The following is a 24,680-nucleotide window of genomic DNA, read 5'->3' as shown; positions in this document are numbered from 1 at the left end:
ATAGGCTCGCGCAGCAATAGCTCGGGTGGCACGTGCCTCTCAAAGCTCCGAAACTGGCGGAGTCCGTCGGGGGGCAGAACATGGATCGCCGGCCGGTAGGTCGCCAGGTCGAACGGGCGCTCGCGCAAAGGTAGAAGCTCGACCCCGGGATCCATCTCGTGATCCGGGGGAGTCCCGCCGCGTGGAATGTCGTCCACCATGTCCAGAATGATGAGAAAATAGCCGGAGGAAGGAAAACCGGGCTAGAATACGAAGAGTCAACCGAAAGGTCAACTCCCGAGAAGGTCGAAAATGGCCGGGAAGGCCGGAATGTGAAAAGGCACGGAAATCAAGAGGAAAGCAAGGGAAACAAACCCCAAAAAGGCGGAAACGCCAAACGAGGCATCGAAACAAAGTTTTGTTCGGTTGAAAATGTCCGAAACGCGAAGGAAATCGCGAATCCGACGACGAAACAGGCGTAGAACGCGAAGAAACGGGCGAAAGAGGAGAGAAAAACACTCTAGAGAGAGAGGGTTTGGGTTTTCGGCGGTGGAGGAAATGAAAAATAGGGTTTGGAAGCCCTATTTTAAAACACCCGAAATGAAATCTCGAAACTGCCCCGACTCAGCAACTTTTTACCGGTCGGCAATGTTTTGTGTCGGCCGGCATAAAATTGTGCCGATGGAGTTATTCTGCAGCCGGTGGACAGCCGGTGGCCTCCCCTCCCGGCCGGTGGTGTTCCCACAGCCTTGTTTAGGCCATATGAGAAGTTTCTGGTCTTCATAGCTCAAGAAAGTGCAAGAAAGTGCATCTCCGACGCTCAATCGGTCTCCACTTTGACATCGGGTCGTGTCTTCTGTGCGTGACGCTCGAATTTGTGCAAGGTGTATCCTTTTTGTATCCTTTTAAATTCAAAAGTTGCCCCATGTGCGTTGCATGCGTTCATCGCACTACTTCGGTGCATTACATCGCGCTGTCATGAGCCTCGCATTCGCATTGTTATGCACATACTACATGCGTTGTAACACGCACCCCTTGCATTGTCATGCACATCTCTCATGCATTGTCATTCCATTTTTTATTTCATGCATTGTCATGCATTCCGAAACACGTGCGTTGTTACACATTTAAATCCATTTACATTCTGCGTGGCATGCGTGTCACACTCGGCATCGTTTCACATTCCGTGTGGCATGCGTGTCACACTTCGCATCATTTCACATCCTGTGTGGCATGCGTGTCACACTTCGCATCGTTTTACATTCCGTGTGGCATACGTGTCACACTGGGTTTCATTTTGCATCTTATGAGGCATACGTGTCTCATTTGTCTCACTTTGCATCTTATGAGGCACGCGTGTCTCATTTGTTTCATTTGTATCATTTGCCTCAGTCGCATCGGCACGTGTGCCTCATTTGCATCGGCATGCGTGCCTCATTTGTCACCAGCATGCGTGCCTCATTCTCATCGGCATGCGTGCCCCACTTTCGTTGTCATGCGTGCCTTATTTGCATTGTCTCACTTCCGTTGTTACTTGCGTAGACCGCATGTTAATTACATTACCTGCGTAGACCGCATGTATGTAATCATTTCCTTACTTGCGTAGACCGCATGTTAATTACATTACCTGCGTAGACCGCATGTTTGTAACCATTTCATCACTTGCGTAGACCGCATATTTATTAATTTCATTACCTGCGTAGACCGCATGTATTGCTTGCGTAGACCGGATATTTATTAATTTCATTACCTGCGTAGACCGCATGTTTTGATTGCGTAGACCGCATAATTGTTCAAATTCATTACCTGCGTAGACCGCATGTATTGCTTGCGTAGACCGCATAATTGTCCAATTTCATTACCTGCGTAGACCGCATGTATTGCTTGCGTAGACCGCATAATTGTCCAATTTCATTACCTGCGTAGACCGCATGTATTGCTTGCATAGACCGCATAATTGTTCAATTTCCTTACCTGCGTAGACCGCATGTATTGCTTGCGTAGACCGCATAATCGTCCAATTTCATTACCTGCGTAGACCGCATGTATTGCTTGCGTAGACCGCATAATCGTCCAATTTCATTACCTGCGTAGACCGCATGTATTGCTTGCGTAGACCGCATAATTATTCAATTTCTTTACCTGCGTAGACCGCATGTATTGCTTGCGTAGACCGTATAATTGTTCAATTTCTTTACCTGCGTAGACCGCATGTATTGCTTGCGTAGACCGCATATTTATTAATTTCATTACCTGCGTAGACCGCATGTATTGCTTGCGTAGACCGCATAATTGTCCAATTTCATTACCTGCGTAGACCGCATAATTGTTCAATTTCTTTACCTGCGTAGACCGCATGTATTGCTTGCGTAGACCGCATAATCGTCCAATTTCATTACCTGCGTAGACCGCATGTATTGCTTGCGTAGACCGCATAATTGTTCAATTTCTTTACCTGCGTAGACCGCATGTATTGCTTGCGTAGACCGCATAATTGTTCAATTTCTTTACCTGCGTAAACCGCATGTATTGCTTGCGTGGACCGTATATTTATTAATTTCATTACCTGCGTAGACCGCATGTATTGCTTGCGTAGACCGCATAATTGTCCAATTTCATTACCTGCGTAGACCGCATTCATTGCTTGTGTAGACCGCATTATTGTTCAATTTCATTACTTGCGTAGACCGCATGTTTTGCCTGCGTAGACCACATTATTGTTCAATTTCATTACCTGCGTAGACCGCATGTATTGCTTGCGTAGACCGCATATTTATTAATTTCATTACCTGCGTAGACCGCATGTATTGCTTGCGTAGACCGCATATTTATAAATTTCATTACCTGCGTAGACCGCATGTTTTGATTGCGTAGACCGCATAATTGTTCAAATTCATTACCTGCGTAGACCGCATGTTTTGATTGCGTAGACCGCATATTTATTAATTTCTTTACCTGCGTAGACTGCATGTTTTGATTGCGTAGACCGCATATTTATTAATTTCGTTGCTTGCGTAGACCGCATTAATTGCTCAAATTCATTGCTCGCGTAGACCGCATGCTTATGATCAATTTCATTGCCTGCGTAGACCGCATGCTCCACTTACATGTCTGTATTTTCACAGCATCGTTATGCTCCCCACTTGCTTTGCGCTGTCACGCATTTCGAGTACACTACTATGCATGTTGTTAACAATATTGTACCTGTTAAGTTTGTTTTCTTTGCAGGCACGATATTGTATGTACGGTTCATTCGAGGCTAGTGCAACCAGACGAGCCGCACAGATATTGTATCCTCCGAGTGAGACGTATTGAGAATTGCATAATTCTCTTACATCCTTTCTGCATTGTAGTGTAGTTCGGTGTATGCCAGCTTAAAATTGTCGCATGTGTGCTTCGTTACAGCTTTCTTTGCATGATCATAAGTTATGTCCGGCTCTGTGCATTGTCTTGCATTTTGCCCCTGCCTTCGGGGGCATACCTTGTTTGTCTTGCATGTTTGTCTGAGTCTTCGGCCTTGTCAAAAATGGGTCGTCTCTGGGCTTTGACATTCACTCCTGTCATTGTTATGACTTTCGAGTTCTGTCAAAGAGGGGCAATTGTAGACACCCCATTTTTGACCGTCCTCAAGACTTGGACGTCACCGTTTGAACACTCGGTGATTATCCATGTTTGTGTTCGTTTGGAGTTCCCGGAGGCCTCGGCTCGCGCGCCTTGCCTCAGGATCTCCGAACTCGACCGTTTAGTGTCTGGTTTCACACCAAACACTTGTGTTTTGCCTTGGAAGGGCAGGGAATGCCTTGTGAGGCATCCCCATACACCACCGGCAGTGGCTAGAGGCAACCGGCTGGTTTTTGCTGCCACCGGCAATGTACATTGCCGGCCGGCACTATTTGTTGGCGGTCAGCACTATTTAGTGCCGGTCGGCACTCTTTTTTGCCAAAATGGCATTTTTGGCCGGCCGACTACTGTGCATATGCTTTTGCAGATATTTTAAGACAGCTGTCTTGCTTTTTGCTCCCCTCCATACACGTGTATGGAGGGATCTCCCTCTTATGAAGCTTGTCTTGTAAGCTTTACAAGACAAGAAGTTCTATAAAGAGAGGGGCTCTCTCTTGTTGCAAGGGTTAGACACTTGAGATATTTTAGAGAGCTTAGACAGCCATTTTTAGGGTTTGAGTTCTAGGGTTAGGGTTTGATACACATTATCTCTCTCTTTTTCCCTCTTGTGTGTGTTAAAGTGTGTTTGTGTCTTACTATTGCACACAAACACATAGTGTTTCACCTTCCTTTGGCTCCTGAGGTTCTAAGGGGCTGATTTTGGTGTTTGGTGTTGGATTCAAGCCAAGGAAGGCCATTGGAGCATCATTGTTGAAGAGGTCTTCAAGGGTGAGAATCTTACCCCTTTTTACCCCAATCTTGCATTGTATTTTTACCTATCTTAAATTCGTTTTTGAGCTTGGTGTATAATACAAAAAAGTTCTGTTTTTTAGCCCTCTTGATTGTTTATTAAGGGTGTTTTGTCGTTTGAGGGTGTTTGACCCCTCTTAGGCCTTGAAAGGGCCCATTTTGTGCTAGTTTTGAGACTTTGGTGTTTGGGCCTCTTCACCACTGAAATCTTGAGGGATTTCAGTGGTGGAGATGGTGCCTTGAAGTCTCTAAAAGGAGAGGGCCATCCCCTCTCCTTGTTGTCCTTGAAATGGACCATTTTTTGGCCTCTTGAGAGAGCACCTAGCTAGGCTTCATGTTGACCATGCCTTAGTTGTTTTTTGTGCTTAATATGTCATATTATGCCTCTGTTTTTTGTTGGTTTTGATACACCATGCATGTTTAGCATACCTACCATGTAATGCCATGTTGTTGCCTCAATGTGCCTTAGGTTGTTAGCCCTTGTTGGAGCATGTTTTAGGCTTAGTCTTGTGAAGATTTTGTGCATATTTTGCCATGTTCTAGGTCTGTCCATGGTTGTTCGGGTCGGATTTGGCATGCATCATATAGCCCCTTTGCATTTTGGCTTGTTGGCCTTAAGCATGTGAATGTATAGCATGACATTTTTGTATTGATTTGGTGATTTGGAATCATCCACCATGTCATTTCAGTCCCATTTGCATGCCTATATGTTTACCTTGGACGCATCTTTAATGCTTTGGAAGCTTGTGTAGTATGCTCCATGTTTTGGCACTTATGCATGCCTTTGAATTTGAGCAATTTAGATGCCATCTAAGTGGTCTTTTGGGCTTTATTTTAGGTGCTAAAACTCTATTTTTAATCATTTAGTTCATGCCATGTTTGGTCTTGCTAAGTGTAGTTCAATACTCCATTGGTTTGCTTTGAGCACTTAGGCCATTTGTTGCATGTGCGGCTTGATTTATTGCTTGGTTTGGCACCATGTTTTAACATGATTTTTAATGCTTATGTTGCATGCTATATGTCCATGATTACCTTCTTTCAAATGTGTTTGAGAGTTGCCCCATTTGTGCTTAAGTGTTGGCTCTCAATTATGTGCATGCGTGTATGTATTTGGTCCCTCATATTATAGCACTTTGGCCGCTGTTTTGGGCCTATTTAGAGTTGCCTAAATCGTGCATAAGTCCATCTTTTCATCCATTAGCATTGCCTCATGTTTGCTTGTATGCTTGCATAAGTGCCTTGCTATGCCATATTGCATCCTTAGCTTGCATGCCTAGGTTGCATTGCATCTCGCATGCATGCCTTGTTCCTTGACTTGGTGATAGGAATTGGGCATTGATTTGTGTGTTTGGCTTGCATTTCATTTGACATGAAAGTTGCATACTTGATTCTTTGGGCCATCATGCATGGAAATGCGTGATTGGTGGTCCGAGAATCGAGACACATGCCCCTTTGAGTCACAAACATGATAAGGGACATGAATGGTGCATATATGATTTGAATTGTGCTGCCATGCTTTGCCTTGCCCTCTGTTGCTGTCAATTGCAGATTCTGCAGGAACACTTTGCCGACCGGCAGTTTCAAGTGCCGACCGGCAATCACTTCTCTGCCGACAGCTCCATTTTGTGCCGATGGCCATAACACACTGCCGGTGACAGTTCCATTCAGCCGGTGGCACTCCTTAGTGTCCAAGGAACCAGTTCTGAGATATTGGCAGCCTCCAGAGGAGTAAAGGAAGGAAAACAGAGGCAGCCTATGCATGGCGGTGCGTTTTCGAGCAGGACCGAGCATGCATTGCATCGAGCTCTCCTCCCGAGGCGGTTTACTGCTTTTCTTAGATTAATTAATTTGCTTAGTTGGTTAGGCAATTTGTAATATTTAATTAGCTTGCGTAGTTAATTAATTTGTAATATTTATTCGGTCCCTCCGAGCGAGGGAAAATCTGTAATAAGTGTGTGTGAGTGGAGTGTATGTCTTCCAATCCCCACTTCTTTCTTCCTTTTTACTTACCTGCTTTGATGGTTAGTATTAGGGCACGTTTAATTTAGCATACCTTATGCTATGCATGCGTGCATTCATGCATTTGTATTGCATGCATTAGGCTCGGTACATCACGCTAACTGCATTTGTACTTCAATTCCAAATTGAATACGTGCATCAAATTGATCGCATTTTCACATGCCACGACTAGACTAGCCGAGCCTATTCTAATTGCATCCTGTATGTGTTGCATTAGACAATTGACATGAACTAGGACATGCATGTTTGCTAACTAGTTTATTGTTTTGGCACGGAGTACAATGTAAGTATTTTAGCTTTAGCATCCCGCATGCGTGTGAGTGTTGCCATGACAGTATGCTTGCCATGCGGCTAAATGCTTATGTGATAAATTGTTTGAATGCCTGTGGGTGAAGGTTGGATTGTTTGAGTTGGAAAAACTCGTTGAAATCCGTGTTTTAGCCTACTTGAGAGTAGCAAATTCCAAAGCGTTTTCCAAAACAAACGGATATGCAAGCTTATTTCCAAATTAGGCAATCTAGTCTATACTTGTTTGTTGCGCGCATAACATAGTAATTCTATGCTAATAAATGAAATAAGAACACATAACGTTTTCAAAATCGGATATCACGGTTAGTAGAGGCCGGTCTTCGGACTGGGCGAAAGAGGGTGCTCATAGCTGACCTTCCCCGATCGTACCCAAGCTCCCGAGCCGAGACAACTGCGGTGATGACGGACATGTGGCCTTCGGCACCGAGTCAGGGTTTCCTAAATTTCCCCATTAAAAAAATATTTAGGTGGCGACTCTGTATCTGGCAAAGCAGTCCATGTTTGGCACTTTTTTTCAAAAAATCTGTTTCTCAAAACGATTTGCCAGATTTGGACTCTTTGGTTCAAGATTAAGAACCGTGACACAAATCGAGTCCGAGCTGTAGTGACCCCACAAATGAACAAAACGGGACTCACCCTCCCGGGGCGTTCGGGGACGTCTACAGTATGAGTACTGACAAGGATCCTAGCTTGATCCAGATTGGTCCTACACTGTCTTCAGCGCGAGCGATTTGTCGCTTTCTTAAAAGATTTCAAAAACTGTTTTGCGCGGTCCTGTGAAGACTTGTGTGGAATCGCTCTTGAGATTGTGCAGCCTAGGATCACTCTCAGCCTCAAGATTCAATCCATTTGTTTTCAAACCTTGAACCCATTCAGAACGTTCAACGGTCAACCGCCATGTGAGGCCTGTGTGGCCAGATTCAAAGCAGCCCTCAAACAAGAGGCAAGAAAATCAGATCAAGAAGATCAGATTTCATCAGAAGAGGCTTGCGATGCTAGAACAAAAGCACCCCTCAAACTAGGGGCAAAAATGTCCGATATGCTCGAAGAGCCGAAGATGGATCCTTCAGTAAATCAATGCAACGGCCACTCTCCTGGATACGGATGGCTGCAAAACCCTAAAACCATTTGGCATGGACTTGTTGCACTTTTACCCTTTGAGAGGCTCGCTGGGCCGAAAACCCGGAAGGGCGACCCAGGCAAAAGTTAGAGCAAATAAAAAAAAAAGCAAAAAAAAAAAGAGAAAAGAAAAAAAAATGAATGAAAAAAAGAAAGAAAAAGAATGAAAAGATACAAAAATTGAAAAAAAAAAAAAAGAAGAACAAAGCTCGCAAGGTCGAAAACCTGCAATGGGCGCCTTGGCAAAAGTTAGAGCCTAAAAAGGAGAGGTTAATACCCGAGTGTACCTTAACCGGAACTACGTAAGGCTTGATTCCCATGTTTGGGATACATAGGCAACTTCATTCTGAAGTCCAGCCACAAACACTTCTAAAATTGATTGTGTCCATGTAATGGTTTTGATTGTCTTTGCCTTCTCTGTATCCGAGAGTTCGGTTGTGATCGTCACTCTGAGGATTGATTGCAGTGCGCTGCGGTGCCATTCAAACAAGGGGCAAGTTTTCGTTGCCATTCAATGCGCTGCAGTGCCGTTCAAACAAGGGGCAACTTTCCGTTGCCATTCAATGCGCTGCGGTGCCATTCAAACAAGGGGCAAGTTTCCGTTGCCATTCAATGCGCTGCGCTGCCGTTCAAACAAGGGGCAACTTTCCGTTGCCATGCAGTGCCCTTCAGACAAGGGGCAATTTTCCATTGCCTCCGATCCGAGGTCGTGCATCTCAAGAGTAGGTTCTGTCCTCGTTGAATAGTGGCCGTTTGCAAAAACAATTTTTGAGAATTTTTACTGAGGTTGACTAATCCCTCGAAAATTATTCCATCTTTTCCAAAACTGGACCATTTCTTGGACCCAAAAAGGGAAAATTTTCAGTGCTCATAACCTAACTTGCATGATTTTCAAATCAAAAATTGAACAAGTATGTTAATCTAACTCTCATATTGGTTAAGATTGTTTTAGTAGAAAGCAAAAACAAAAAATGGTCAAAATGATGAAATAGGGGCACAGTTGAGTCAGGTGTTCTGTCTTTTTCCCGTTGTCAACATGCCTTTGCCAGAAAGGGCACCATACTTGCCAAGAAGGGCACCGTATTCGCCAGAAAAAGGGCACCACTGAAGCTGACCGCAAAAGGGCTGAAAGCTCTCTCAATCCTCCAAGCAACGAGGTATCAAGCCAAATGCGAAGCATGAACCGGAATGGGACAAGATATTCCACTCCTTTATCTGGACAGATCTGATCACGTCCAAACTCCCCAGCGGAGCATCGTCAACCGATGTCAATTGCAGATCTGCTGCGCGTCTGGCCGCATTGCAACCCCTCTGTGGGAGAAACTCATTGTTGTGAACAAGAAGAACAATCTAGCAGAATGCTAAGGCCAAGAGCCCGCAACTTCCTGTTTATCCATCAAACTACCCGGGGGAGGGATTAAAAATAAGAGATTGAATAATAGAGAGATGTGCGATGAGAGGAAAAATGAGAAAAGGGCTTTTTCAGTAAAACAGAGCTTGAGGGCCGAGTGATGTGAGAATCACAAATGAGAAAGGGTGGGAAACAATACCCAGAGAAACAGGCTCCCTATGCACGTCTGAGTATCGTGTCTTTTTGTTTTATCTCGATTGTTGCCTTGAGTCATTTTCAAGTGTCTGTGTTTATGTTTAGGTCGTCTTACCTTGCCTTTCTCTTTCTTGTTGAGTCGTGATGTGCTGTGTTCAGTCGTCGGCTCAATACCCGGTTAAGAACTCATTTCTCAATTTCAATCAAATCATCTTGTGCTCAGAGTGCTGTGCCATTCTCCACATTTGTGCAAAACAAGAATTTGTTCTTTTTTAAAACCGCAGGGTTCAACCCAGGTCATGCAAGAACAGTAAAACAAGGACCTATTTGAAGCTATATGGGTTCCAGACTGCAAAGCAAAAGAAAAGAGGAAAAATCGAAGCATCTAAGTGTGTTTCACCTTCAGCAAATTCCGTGATTGTACTCCGGATGTACCTCCTCAGGGCTTGTCACTACTCTGAAGCATGAGTGTATCTCGGCCTCGAGCTTAAGCCTACTCCAAGTCAGAATGGCAATTAAAGCAGCAGCAGATGTTATCTCTCTCTGGTATGAACAGGGTGTGCCCCTTTGAGCTGAGTGTGTTGCAAACCCCTCCGAAAGGTAAATCAGAGGTCCCGTTTGGATTTGGCCTCGTTAAGGCTTGTATTTCCTCATTCGGCATTTTGTTTCAAACGTGCTTTTGAAGTTGCACCGTTACACCTGCATTGTTATGCACATTATAGTTGCATTGTTATGCACACTTCACTTGCATTGTTATGCATGGTTCCAGTTGCAATGTTATGCACCTTTTCACTTGCAATTGTCGTTCTTTCTCCTCGCGTGTGCGACGGGTTAGACCTCCTTTGGTTTAGAGCATTTGGAATACGTTCCAATACTTATACCATTCCGAAACACTGGGATACGTCCCTATGTTTCTTCCATTCCGAAACAACGGGATACGTCCCTATGTTTCTTCTTCATTCCGAAACACCGGGATAAGTCCCTATGTTTCTTCTTCATTCTGAAACAACAGGATACGTCCCTATGTTTCTCTTTCCATTCCGAAACAACGGGATATGTCCCTATGTTTCTCCTCCTCTCCGAAACACTGGGATACGTCTCTATGTTTCTTCTCCTTTGTCGAAACACCGGGATACGTCCCTATGTTTCTCTTCCTTGTTCGTAACACTGGGATACGTCCCTAACCTTTGGGATACGTCCCTAATGCTTGGGATACGTCCCTAATCTTTGGGATACGTCCCTAACCTTTGGGATACGTCCCTAATCCTTGGGATACGTCCCTAACCTTTGGGATACGTCCCTAATCCTTGGGATACGTCCCTAATCCTTGGGATACGTCCCTAACCTTTGGGATACGTCCCTAATCCTTGGGATATGTCCCTAACCTTTGGGATACATCCATAATCCTTGGGATACGTCTCTAATCCATGGGATACGTCCCTCATCCTTGGGATACGCCCCTAAGCTTTGGGATACGTCCCTAATCCTTGGGATACGTCCCTAACCTTTGGGATACGTTCGTAATCCTTGGGATACGTCCCTAATCCTTGGGATACGTCCCTAATCCTTGGGACACGTCCCTAATCCTTTGGGACACGTCCCTAACCTTTGGGATACGTCCCTATGTTTCTCCCTCTTCGGTTAAAAGCGTTCGGAATACGTTCCAATGCTCACATCATTTCGAAACACCGGGATACGTCCCTATGTTTCTTCTTTCTTTCCAAAACACCGGGATATGTCCCTATGTTTCTCCCTCTTTGGTTAAGAGCATTTGGAATACGTTCCAATGCTCATACATTTCCGAAACACCGGGATACGTCCCTATGTTTCTTTGCATGATCATTAGTCATGTTCGGCTTCTTGCATTGTCAGTTGCATTTTGCCCCTGCCTTTGGGCGCATATCTTTATCTGTAGCTTGTATGCTTTGTCTAAGTCTTCGGCCTTGTCAAAAATGGGTCGTCTCTGGGCTTTGACACTCACTCCCGTCATTGTTATGACTTTCGAGTTCTGTCAAAGAGGGGCAACTGTAGACACCCCATTTTTGACCGTCCTCAAGACTTGGACGTCATCGTTTGAACACTCGATGATCATCCCTGTTCGTGTTCGTCTTGAGTTCTTGGAGGTTTCGGCTACGCGCCTTGCCTCAAGACCTCTCGACTTGTTTGTTTTATGTTTGGTTTTACATCAAACACTTAGTGTTTTGCTTCTGAGGGTGAGAAATAGCTTGTAGGCTATCCGCACACCTCATCGGCCATGGCCTGAGGCCACCGGCCTTGTTTCCTTGCTACTGGCCATTGGTGATGGCCGGTCGGCACTATTGATGGTCGGTCGGCATTGTGTTTGGTCGGCCGGCCACTGTTTTTGATCAATCGGCCACTTTTCCTGACCGAGACCTTTTCTTGAGGGAGCTTGACCATTTTGAACCTTTTTTTAGCTTCTCCAAGAAGCTTGACCTTTTTTTAGCTTCTCCAAGAAGCTTGAACCTTTTGACCCTTTTTAGCTTCTCTAAGAAGCTTGACCCTTTTTAGCTTCTCCAAGAAGCTTGACCCTTTTTTTTAAAGCTTCTTGAAGAAGCTTGAACCTCTTGACCCCTTTGCCTAGCTTCTTCAAGAAGCTTGGCCCTTTTGCTCCAAGCTTCTAAGAAAAGCTTGGCCTTTTTGCTTAAAGCTTCTAAGAGAAGCTTTGCCCCCTTGGTTTCTCTATATAAGGAGAGCCTCTCCTTCCATTTTAGGGGTTAGAAAAAATCTGATATATATCACATATATATCACTCCCTCTCTATATCTCTCTCTCTCTCTACATTTGTGTGGATTAGGGGTCCAAAAGGGGCTTGTTCTTGGCCTATTGCACACCACTTCATAGCCACACACTTCCATCATCACTTGGAAGTTCTTGGAGCTTGTTTTCAGAGGTTGAGGACTGGTTTTTGAGACCTAAAGGCTGCTGGTTCCTGCTGGTCTTCAAAGGTAACTTCTTACCCTCTTTATTCCCCGTTTTTGCACACCCTTTTAGCCTGTCTTACTTGTGGATTTGGGCTTTGTGTATAACATAAAAAAGTTCTATTTTTTTGTGCTTAAGATACTTCATTAAGACCACTTTTGTGTTTGGGGTCGTTTACCCCCTCTTAGGCCTTGTTTGGCCCCATTTTGTGCTATTTTTGGTGAGCTTCGGGACCACCTTGTTTGGGCCTCCTCACCACTGAAATCCCTCAAGATTTCAGTGGTGAGGATGGTGGTTTAAGGTCCTAAGAAGGAGAGGGTCATCCCCTCTCCTTGTTGTCTTCAAAAAGTGCCATTTTAGCCTCATGTGTGAGCACCATTTTTAAGTTCATGTTGGCCATGTATTAAGTGTTATTTGTGCTTATTTTGCCATGATATAGCACTATTTTTACTTGGTTTAGACACACCATGCTTGCTTTGCATACTTGTCTTGTAATGCCATGAAACTGCCTTAACATGTATCTAGCATTTAGACCACTATGCTTACTTGTTTTGGCTTAGCTTTGTGAAGCTTTTATGCATGTTTTAGTGTGCTTAAGGTCTGTTTTTGGTCATTTGGGTCATCCATGCTTTGCTTTGTATAGCTACCATGCAATCTCCCTTGTAGGCCTTGAGTGTTGACCCCCCTAGCATGATTTACTTGCTTTGTTTTAGTGGTTTGGAACCACTTATCATGCCATTTCAGTCCTTATAGCATGCTTGTATGCTTGCATTTGATGCTCCTTTAATGCATTAAGAGGTTGGTATCTTATGCTCCATGTTTGGCCCCTTTTGTATGTTTCCATGTATAGGCCATTTAGATGCCATCTAGGTGTGTCTTTGACCTTAATTTGGCATGATTTGGGACTGTTTTGATTCACTTTGATCATTTGCCTCGTGTGTCATATGATCATAGTTTAAGTCCTTGGGCTTGGATGCATGCTTTGCTTCCATTGGTAGGTTGATTTGACATCATCTTCTACATGTTTTTCAAAGCTTATCATGTATGCTATGTGCCAATGTTTGCCCCTTTTAAGTGTGCTTGAAATTTGCTTCTACATGCTTAGGTATTCAACCATGTTTGCATGTATGTTTGTATGCTTAGGTACTTGGCTCATGACATTTTGTTGCATGTTTAAATGGTGTTGCATTTGGCATGCATTTCTTGCTAAGTTTCCTAACATGTTACATGCCTTGCATGTGTGCATGGTTAAGATTACACTTTGCATGTTTGCTAACTTGCATACTTGTCCTCATGTTCATGTTGCATACTTAGCCGCCATGCCTAGGTTGCATTGCATAGAGCATGCGTGCTTTGCCTCTTGAATTGAGTATGATAGAGGTTGGGCTTTATGTGTTTAATTGGTTTGCATGCCATTTGAAATCAAAATGCACAACTTGGTTTCTTGGGCCATCACGCGATTGGTGGTCCGAGGGTCAAGCACCATCCTCCTTTGAGTCATAAACATGATAAGGAGTGTGGTTGGTGCAAACATTGCTTGAAATGCATTGTCATGCCATCTTTTGCCCTCTACTGCTGTCAAAATAGGTTTCAACAGGAAGAATTGGCCGGCCGGCAGTGTTTGGTGCCGACCGGCAAAACAGGTTTGGCCGAGAGCATAATGTTTAGCCGATGACCATTCTAAATGGCTGGTGATGATCTCACTCAGCCGGTAGTGTCCCACAACACTCAGAGAAGCAGAACAGTCAAAGTAGAGGCAAACTTATGCATGGCAGTGACTTTCCGAGTGGAGCCGAGCGCGCATTGCATTGGGCCCTCTTCCCGAGGCCGTTTACTGCTTTCAGTAGATTAGTTAATTTGTTAATTAATTAATTGGTCTGTAATAATTAATTAGCTTATAGGTTAATTAATTTGTATTATTCTTTTGGTCCCTCCGAGCGAGGGTGAATTTGTAATAAGTGTGGGTGCGTGTGTGCATGTCTTCCAACCCCCACTTCTTTCTCACTTTTACTTACCTGCTTTTGATGGTTAGTATTAGGACATGTTTACTTTAGCATACCTTATGCTATGCATGCGTGCATCATTCATCAGTATTGCATGCACCAGGCTCGGCGCATCATACTAACTGCATAAGTATTTCAAATCTAACTTGAATACATGCTACTTGTCCATTTTCACATGTCATTTATAGACTAGACGAGCCTACTCTAGTGACATTCCGCATGTGTTACATTAGCCATCTTAACATGAACTAGGTTCATGCATATGATTACTAACTAGTTTCTGTTTTGGCTTGGAGTACTCTGTAAGTCCTTTTGCTTTAGCATACCGCATGCGTGTAAGTGTTGCCACAATTGCATGATTACCATGAGGCTAGCTGCTTATGTGATATAACTGCTTGAATGCCTGTGGATGGAGGTTGAATTACCTAAATTGGAATAATGCATTAAAACTGTGAGTTTTAAGCCCACTAGATAGTGGCAAAACCATCTTTTCTAAAGCCCACTTGAGGGTGGCAAAACCTGCATTTTAAGCCTACTTGCGAGTAGCAAACCATTTTCAAAACCAACATGCAATGTTTTGTTCCAATTTAGGCGACTTGGTTTATACTTGTTTGCTGTGCGCACAACATAGTAATTCTAGGCTAATAACCGGAATAAGAACACATAATTCTTTCAAAACAAGATATCACGGTTAGTAGAGGCCGATCTTCGGATCGGGCGAGAGGGGGTGCTCATAGCTGACCTTCCCCAATCGTACCCAAGTTCCTGAGCCGAGGCAACTTTGGTGATGACGGACACGTGGCCTTTGGCACCGAGTCAGGGTTTCCTAAATTCCCCCAAAATAAAATATTTAGGTGGCGACTCTGTATCTGGCAAAGCAGTCCATGTTTGGCATTTCTTTCTTTCAAAAATCTATTTTTTCTCAAAGCGATTTGCCGGATTTGGACTCTTTGATTCAGATTAAGAATCGTGACAATTTGAGAGTCCGAACTGTAGTGAGCCCAAATGAACAGAACGGGAGTCATCCTCCCGGGGCGTTCGGGGACGTCTACAAGAACCCACTCGCACGAGAGGTAGGGCGTTCAAAAAATGGGAAAAATGTCAGCCTCTAAGTCGTCGAAGCAGATCACCCCGAAGGGAGAAACAGCAACGGGGAGGTTCTCCGCAACCGCGACCGAGAAATGAGGCCGATGTGGCGCCGTGACTGTTGAGTTTTATTGTTTTCGTGGGGAATTCCTTTCTTGTCCTGGATCTTGGCCTTGACGTTGTCTATGGTGTCAGAGCTCTCCACTTCGAGGGTGATTGTCTCGCCGGTGTGAACATCGTGGATTCAAGCACGGTCAGATCAAAGCATTTCAAACTGCGGATGCCTTCCGAGCAGCGGGCGATGATTCGGCGCTGTCGCTGTACGAACGCGATCACTTCTCCTTTTTTTCCTTCGAAGTTGAGAAGGGTGAGGACAAAGGCGACGCCATACAAAAATAGATATTGTAATGCTCGAACGCGTATTGCGTTTATGTAATTACTGTTTAATCAAATAAAATGTTTTATTTTAAATGTTTGCATCTCATTCTGAATTTTTATACGCTTAATTAAGCATCTTATTTCGAATGTTGGCACGTTTTGTTTTGTTCATGCGGTTGTGCCGGCTCAACTTACATATCCCTGCTTTGATGTGTAAATGCTTTTTCATTCTGGAGGGCGCTCTGAATTCGGAATATTACTTGGCCCTTGAGCGTCGCCTGGTGGGACACTATTTGGTCAGCTGAATTTGGAGCCTTTATCGGCCAAAGACGTCATGTGCCAATGAGGCTCCGAATCCTGAGACCTAATCGGCCCAAAGACGTCATGCGCCGATGGGGCTCCGAATCTGGAGACTTTTTCGGCCCAAAGACGTCATGCGTCGATGGGGCTCCTAATCTAGAGACTTTTTTGGCCTAAAGACGTCATGCGCCGATGGGGCTCCGAATTCGGAGACTTTTTCGGCCCAAAGACGTCATGTGTCGATGGGGCTTCTAATCCGGAGACTTTTTCGGCCCAATGATGTCATGCGCCAATGGGGCTCCTAATCTGGAGACCTTTTCGGCCAATCGTGATATCCACGAAAGGCGCTCCGAATCCGGAGACTTTTTCGGCCCAAAGACGTCATGCGCCGATGGGGCTCTGAATCCGGAGAATTTGGGCAATCGTGATATCCACGAAGGGTGCTCCGAATCCGGAGGCTTTTTCAGCCCAAAGACATCATGCGCCGATGGGGCTCTTAATCTGGAGACTTTTTCGGCCAATCGTGATATCCACGAAGGGCGATCCGAATGCAGATATTTTTTCGGCCCAAAGACGTCATACACCAATGGGGCTCCGAATCCGGAGACTTTGGCCAATCGTGATATCCACGAAGGGCGCTCCGAATCCAGAGGTTTTTTCGGCCCAAAGACGTCATGTACCGATGGGGCTCTGAATCCGGAGACTTTGGCCAATCGTGATATCCACGAAGGGCGCTCCGAATCCGAAGGCTTTTTCGGCCCAAAGACGTCATGCGCCAATGGGGCTCCTAATTCGGAGACTTTTTCAGCCAATCGTGATATCCACGAAGGGCGCTCCAAATCCGGAGACTTTTTCGGCCCAAAGCGTGATGTGCCGATGGGGCTCCGATTCTGGAGACTTTGGCCAATCGTGATATCTACGAAGGGTGCTCTGAATCCGGAGGCTTTTACGGCCCAAAGACGTCATGCGCCGATGGGGCTTCGAATTAGGAGACTTTTTGGCCAATCGTGATATCCACGAAAGGCGCTCCGAATCCGGAGATTTTTTCGGCCCAAAGACGTCATGCACCGATGGGGCTCTGAATCTGGAGACTTTGGCCAATCGTGATATCCACGAAGGGCGGTCCAAATCCGGAGGCTTTTTTGGCCCAAAGACGTCATGCGCCGATGGGGCTCCGAATCCGGAGACTTTTTGGCCAATCGTGATATCCACGAAGGGCGCTCCGAATCCGGAGGCTTTTTTCGGCCCAAAGACGTCATGCCCCGATGGGGCTCTGAATCCGGATACTGGCTAATCATGATATCTACGAAAGGCGCTCCGAATCCGGAGGCTTTTTTCGTCGTAGCATTTTTCAACTGGATTTCGCAGTGGGTGGGATTACAACTTTTCAACACGAATCCTTGCATTACAAAAGTAGAATGTGTACATGGCGAATCATTTAGAACTAGGATCATTCCCCATAAGTCGGGTTTAATGACAAAATTTTTGCAAGTGCGTCGAATTCCAGGGCCGTGGCAGACTCCTCCTTGACATATTTCTGAGCCGATATGGAATCTATCTGATAATGGCCGTCTCAGTTAGGTCCCAATTTTCCATCAACCGGTTTCTTGTCATCCGGGAGTACCTTCAGGATCAACTCTCCCGGTGTGTAGCAGCGCAGCTGAACGCGTTAATTATACGACTTAGCAAGCTACTGCTAATATCGCCTAGGGTTTCCGTGGCTTTTCGCTAGGGAGCTGTCTAACATCGTCTAGGCTGTTTCGATTCGGCACTTCAGTGGAGTTGACCTGCGACTTCGTTGGTGTCTTTCTAGAAAGGAGATAACATGTTTGTGCGGATTACTGGGAACCACGGATTTGCTCAATGCCATGTTTAGTCGGGAAGCGTAGCAGCTGATGATAGATGCTTGGCACGGCCTGAATAGTATGCAACCATGTCCACCCCAGAATGAGATTATACAACGATGACAACTTTACGACCAGGAACTCTACATGCACTGTTTGGGAGCCCGCCCGGACGGGGAGTGTGATTTTTCCCAACAGGTACTCTGGATTGGCGTTGAAGCCAAATAGTGGATAAGGGGCCGGGGAGAGGTTCGATTCAGAGAAGCCGATTTTGGTGAAAGTTCTGTAGTACATAACCTCTGAAGTGCTCCCCTGGTCTATGAGGATGCGTTCAACGGTAAATCGGTTTACGTGTAGTTCAATGACCAATGGATCAATGTGGGGGAGTGTTATGCCGATAAGATTAGAATCGTCGAAGATAAAACTTGAAGCTTCGTGGGGCCGTTTCGTTGGTGCGCGTTGCCTCTGGGGGCTGACTGAATTGCGTGTACGGTAAGAGGCACTGGAAGGCTGTATATCATATGAATGACGCCGAACGGAGGCTGTATATCATATGAATGATGCCAAGCAGAGGTGAATCCTGCCGAAGGGCAACTATTTTGATTGCGCTCTTTCAGACATGTTGCTGGAGCCGACCATCTTGCATCAATTCCTCAAGGTGGTCTTTCAGAGCATTGCAACTGTCGGTATCATGATCGTGATCTTTGTGATATTCACACCGCCTATCCAGCCTTCTTGTGTCAGGAGGTCCCACCATTTTGGACGTCCATTTGAAGAACGGAAGATGTTGGATTTTGGACATAACCGAGTTGATTGGCTCTGACAGCTCCGTATATTTCTTGTTAGCGTGCTTTGCGCGCCTACTATCAACTTGCAGTTGCTCATTTGCTTGGTTTGAGCATTGATTGCTTGATCAGCGAGAATCCCGTCTCTTGTCTCGTTTAGCCTGCTGTCGTGGTTCAGGGCTCTGAGGTGATACTGAACTTATTGGCTGAGCAATTTCAAGAGGGGCCGTTTTGTTGGCCATGTGTTCGGCTTTAACCCGCAAGGCATCATCTTCCACTTTGCAGTATTCTTCTACTTTCTTCATCAACCCCCAAACTGTTTTGGGGGGTCTTCTAGTCAAGGAACTGCGGAGGGCACAATCTGGATGTAATCCCATTTTGAAGGCGGTGATGGCCATGGAGTCGTTGCAAACGTCATCAACAAGATTAAATCATTCCAAATATCGCATCGAATATGCTCTCAGTGTTTCTCCTGGCAGGATTTGCATTGCCCAGAGAGGGTTGGCTTGTTTCGGCTGGAGCTCGTTGGTGATGAATCTGGCTATGAAGGATTTCTGTAATTGGTGGAAGGTTTTGATCGAAGTCGGTTCCACTTTATAATACCACCTGACAGCCAATGGTCCCAAACTGTTGGGAAATATTCGGCACATGAGGGCCTCGTCGTCTGCATGCAAAGTCATGGTTTGCTTGTAGTGGCGGATGTGGTCGGTGGGGTCTGATTTGCCGTCGTACAAGGTGAATGACGGTGCTTTGAATTTCTTGGGTAGCACTGCCTTTGCAATCCGTCGTACGATGGGATCATGTTGATCTTCGTCCGAACTGTTCCTTCTTTGCTTATGCCTTATACGGGGACTTTCTTCAAAAGAACTGGTAGTTTCAGGTCATCTCTTCTTCTTGGGCTCTGGGGATAACGAGTCAGAGTCGCTATCAGTGTCGTTTTGTTGGGCTCGAGGTCGTCGACCACCTACCTTCAGAGATCGTTCTAGATTTTGGCATACAGCTTGTTTGGACTTCGCCACTTCCAAGGCCAAATCATCACGAAGACGTTCGTTCTCAGCGATCATGTTCTCTAACCTCTGTTCTATTTGTTTTGCTTGTTCCATGATTGCCTGCTTTGTCTCATGCTCCGAAGTCGAGGGTGAGGTGAAGTTCAAGGCACGTCTTGTGGCGATAGTCTTCGATTCAAGCATGTTTGTTGGAGTGAGGTCGTCTTTTTGCGTGGTTTCATCAGTGGCTACTAGAGGATCTGCTGTTACGCTTGCCATGGATATATTTGATTATTCCCACAGACGGCGCCAATTATGGGAATGTAGTTTGGAAATACTCTTCTGATCCTGGGGGATGCTCGTGATCCTCAGAAAGTCACCTGAAAAGGAATAAACAGTCCGGTCTGGGGTGCCGGAATTAGTACTTCGGCGGACAAGTTAGTCTTTGCGCTCAAGATTACTTATATTCTAAGTTAAGCATAGCAATTCTCACCCCTTTTCTCTGACTGTCGTTCCTTTATTTATACTCGTTTCCAGGGCCTCGGGGCCTGGTCCACTTTTCGCTCACAATCTGCTTACTTATTCGGCCCCATAGTTTAATAGTTACTTAGCCTCTTAATCGTGCAGGTTAGAGTCGAGTAATGTCTTCCTTCCGGAAGTGTACGCTTCCGATTCTTCTTAAAATTCAGCTCCCACAGATTTTAGAGCTTATAACGTTGTCATACCCTCATGTTTATCACTCTTTAATTGCGTTTAAGAGTTGTGCCTTTATGCCTTGCTTGCAAGCCATGAGTTGAGTATGCATTTCTTGCTTTTCGTGCCTAAGTTTTGTTGAGTTTTGGCCGCTGTTTTGAAATATCTTAGGTCTGTCCATGTGTGGTTTGACCATTCAAGATTGATAGTGCATGCCTCATATGTAATATACTTCACTAGCTTTGATGCCTTAGCTCCTTAACATGCCTTGCATGCGCTGTTTACATGATAGAGCCTTGTGCATGCCACTTTAGCATTGGTAGGTGAGCATGTTGTTTGCATGTGTGTTGTATTGCATTGTGCTTCGATCGGATGTTAATCCAAACACGAGAAACGAGGGGCGTTTCATACTTGAAGTGATTAAATGTGCCTTATTTCTTTGTCGCTGTCCCCCTTGATTGTGCATGATAGGGTGGAGGTCTCTCGAGTCCTATGTGTTATTTGTACATTCATCAACATTTTGCAAGCTTGACTCTTCGGCCATCATACATCGAGATGCGTGATTGGTGGCTTGAGAGCCAAGTACTACACTTCTTTGAGCTTGAGACATGATAAGGAGTGTGGTTGTACACACATTCCCTTGCAAATACACTGCCATGCCCCTGTTTGTGCTCTGTTGCAGCAAATGGAGAAATTGTAGGAAGTAGTGGCCGATCGGCTATCAAAGCTGCTGACCGACCGCCAAGGCTGCCGATCGGCTATCAGAAGTGGCTGATGGACATCAACTTTGGCCGATGGCCACCATCTCTGGCCGATCATCCCTTAGCATGTTCCTGAGATCAGTAAGAAGCAATCTGGAAGTTGGCACAATTTTCAGAGGTCTAAAGGTGTGCAAACAGAGGCATCTTGAGGCAAGGCGGTGGATTTTTGGGAGGACGCGACCGAGTATGCATGCCTCCCTCGCCCGCGAGGCCATTTTAACGCTTTACTAGCTAGTTGTAGTTAATTACATGTTTTGTAATTAATTAGTTTAATCTATGTTGTAATATTTAATTAGCTCAGATTAGCTGGTTATTCAATTCCTTTCGCTTTGTAATAATTAATTAGCTAAATTGGTTAATTAGTTAGCTTAATTAGCGTAGCTAGTTAGCTTTCATTTCATTCGGACCCTCCGTCGAGAGGGCACAATGTTATAATAAGTGTGTGTGAGTGTGTGCATGTCTTCCAGCACCATTTCTTTCTCCTTTTTACTTATCAGATTTTGATGGTTAGTTTAAGGACATATTTCAATTAGCATCCTTATGCTTGCATGTGTGCATCATTCATCGGTTTTGCATGCACCGGGCTTGACGCATCATTCAAACTGTATTGTATTTTAATTCCTATTTGAATACATGTATCAAATTGTAGCATTCATATGCCATCTTAGAATAGCCGAGCCTATTTAGCTGCATTTTGCATGTGTTACATTAGGCATCTTAATATAGCTATGATCATGCATTGATTTCTAACTAGTTTTCTTTCTTTGGCTTGGAGTACACTGTGAGTGTTTATGCTTTAGTAGCCTTGCATGCATGTAAGTGATTGCCATGACAACATGCTTGCCATGAGGCTATTTGCTTAATTACTGAACTGCATGAATGCTTGTGGATGAAGGTTTCATTGTTTGAATTGGAACAATTCATCAAAATGTGAGTTTTAAACCCACTCTGTGGAGTGGCATATCATGTTTTTCTAAGCCTACCTTGTTTGGTGGCAAAATCCGCATTTTAGCCTACCTGTGAGTAGCATCTTCAAACCACTTTCAAAATTAAACATGAGATGTTTTGTTCCAAATCAAGCGATTTAGTCTATACTTGTGTGCTGTGCGCATCACATAGTAATTCTAGATTAATAACCAGAATAAGAACACATGTGTTTTCAAAACAACATATCATGATTAGTAGAGGCTGATCCTTTGATCGGGAGAGCGGGGGTGCTTATTTCATGACGTTCCCCTCTCGTACCCAAGTTCCCGAGCCGAGGCAACTTTGGTGATGACAGACACGTGGCCTTTGGCACGAGTCAGGGTTTCCTAAATTTTTCAAAATAAAATATTTAGGTGGCGACTCTGAAATCTGGCAAAGCAGTCCATGTTTGGCGCTTTTTGATTAAAATCAATTTTCCAAAACGATTTGTCAGATTTGGACTCTTTGGTGATTTATCAGTCTTACATTGCACTTTGTGAGATTAGATTCCGAACCGTGATAGGAGTCCGAATTGTAGTAGCTAGAACCCAATTCGCGTCCTCTCCCGAAAGGGGGGTGCGCGGAGCGAGTTTGGGCAGTCTACAGGTCCCATCTTTTTTTTTTTACAAAAAGGACTGGTGCACCCCAAGGGGAGGTACTTGCGCGGATAAATCCTTTGTCGAGGAGGTCTTGCAGTTGTACCTTCAACTCTTTTATTTCAGCGGGAGACATTCTGTAAGGAGTCCTGGAAATGGGCTGAGTTCCTGGTACAATATTAATGGTAAACTCAATTTCACGATCAATTAGCTCTCCCGGTAACTCATCTGGAAACACATCTAGAAAATCCCGCACAACTGGAATTGCATCAACGCCCCCACCCACTAGTTGTTCAATCAAAATATTACACAAATACCCTTGACAGCCCTTTTGTAACAACTTGCACACTTTCATTGCAGAAATTAGGTAGGGTGGGGAAACTGCCCTCTGGCCTTTAAAAGTAAATTTAGATTGTCCTGGGAATTGGAAAGTAACTTGTTTTGACACACAATCTATGGTCGCGTGATACTTGCTTAACCAATCCAGCCCCAAATTATGTCAAAATAAGCCATATCAAGAGGCAATAAGTTGGCATCTACACAAACATCTCCGATTAGGATTTCACATGCACAATAAATAGATGTACAAACCATGGACTCCCCCGATGGTAAGGACACACACAAAACATAAGGTAGTGGTTCCATTGGCCTATTTAGATGACTGGCAAATGCTTTTGTTATAAAGGGATGGGTAGAGCTCAAATCAAATAACACGTGTGGAGTGACCATTAACAAAAAACATACCAGATACCACAGCCTTGGTATTTTGTACATCGCCCGGAATCAGCACAAACACCCTTCCTTGTTTGGCAGTATCTTTAGCGTTGGTAAATTTCAGAGTTGCCTTTGTAGTTGAGGTAGGGGTTGACCCAGCTGAACTTGCGGTGGTTCTGTTCCCATTCTGTCGATTCTTTTGCGGACATTCTTTGGCCAAATGACCAGTCTTTCCACACTTGAAGCAGGCCCCTGTTACCCGGTAACAAATCCCACGGTGTCTTTTTCCACAATCTGGACAAATTGATGTAGAGTTGTGGGTAGAAGTGGATGTACTAGAAGCTCCAGAATTCAACTTCTTACTTGGCGGTGTCACCGAGCCCCTAGAGGTTTGAGTATTCTATCTTTTCCATCTCCAGTCCGAGACCCGACTTTCAGCAGTAACATTACCTTCAGCAATCACTGCCCTTTCCAACACATCAACATACGTAGGTAGTTTCAACACATTAATTTGATCGAGAATAGCTGCCCGTAACCTACCTTCAAACTTTCTTGCCTTCTTATAGTCCGTGTCCACCATGTGTGGTGCGAAACGGGCCAATTTAGGAAATTGAGCCTCATATTCTACAACAGTCCTATTCCCCTGTCTCAAGGTCTCAAACTCAGTCACCTTCTTATCTCGCATACTTTGAGGAAAATACTTGTCATAGAACAGCTCCAAAAATCTATACCATGTTAATCCTTGATGTACAGTTCTCGTGAGCATCCACCACCTCCGTGTTTCGTCTTCGAGAGTGAAGGCAACAAGTTGCACTTTTTGGGCTTCAGTACAAGGAAAAACCTCGAATAACTTTTCTATACCCAACACCCATGCTTCTGATTTCATTGGTTCAATTCCTAATTTGAATGAAGGCGGCTTCATCTTTTTAAATTCTTTTGTGAGTATAATTGTCCGATCCTCAGCCTGATAATCTTGTTTATATGAGGTTCCAGACAAAAATGGGGACATTTGAAATTTATTCGAGGAAAAGGATCCTCAGCCTGATAATCCTGATAATCTTGGTTCAATAGATGAGGTTCAAGACAAAAACCCTTGGTATTACGACATTTGAAATTTTTAGGAAAAGGATACGTATCCACTAGGGGTAAATGCTAAGGATAAATGGGGAATACGACGTCTGGCCATCCAATTTATCATCTGCGAAAACAAGCTGTATAAGCGAGGTTATCTGGGAATGCACAAGCT

General features: G+C 44.6%; 1 protein-coding gene across 1 annotated transcript in view; it reads right to left on the bottom strand.

The window, feature by feature from the left end:
• The window catches only part of LOC145796054 (uncharacterized), a 52,959-nt gene extending 28,603 nt beyond the window's left edge, over positions 1-24,356 (bottom strand). Inside the window, exons 1-3 of the mRNA XM_082881035.1 lie at positions 23,885-24,356; positions 23,465-23,728; positions 22,784-23,005 (exon numbers count right to left, since the gene is read on the bottom strand). Of these exons, the coding sequence (XP_082737161.1) occupies positions 22,784-23,005; positions 23,465-23,728; positions 23,885-24,356 (958 nt within the window). The remainder of the gene's footprint in view (positions 1-22,783; positions 23,006-23,464; positions 23,729-23,884) is intronic.
• Positions 24,357-24,680: the final 324 nt, after the last annotated feature.

Source organism: Camellia sinensis, chromosome 7, assembly GCF_055761805.1.
Source record: "Camellia sinensis isolate YWXY chromosome 7, ASM5576180v1, whole genome shotgun sequence".
Classification (NCBI taxonomy): Eukaryota; Viridiplantae; Streptophyta; class Magnoliopsida; order Ericales; family Theaceae; genus Camellia; species Camellia sinensis.
Note: the sequence above shows the minus strand (reverse complement) of the source record. Positions and strands in the feature narration are given on the sequence as shown.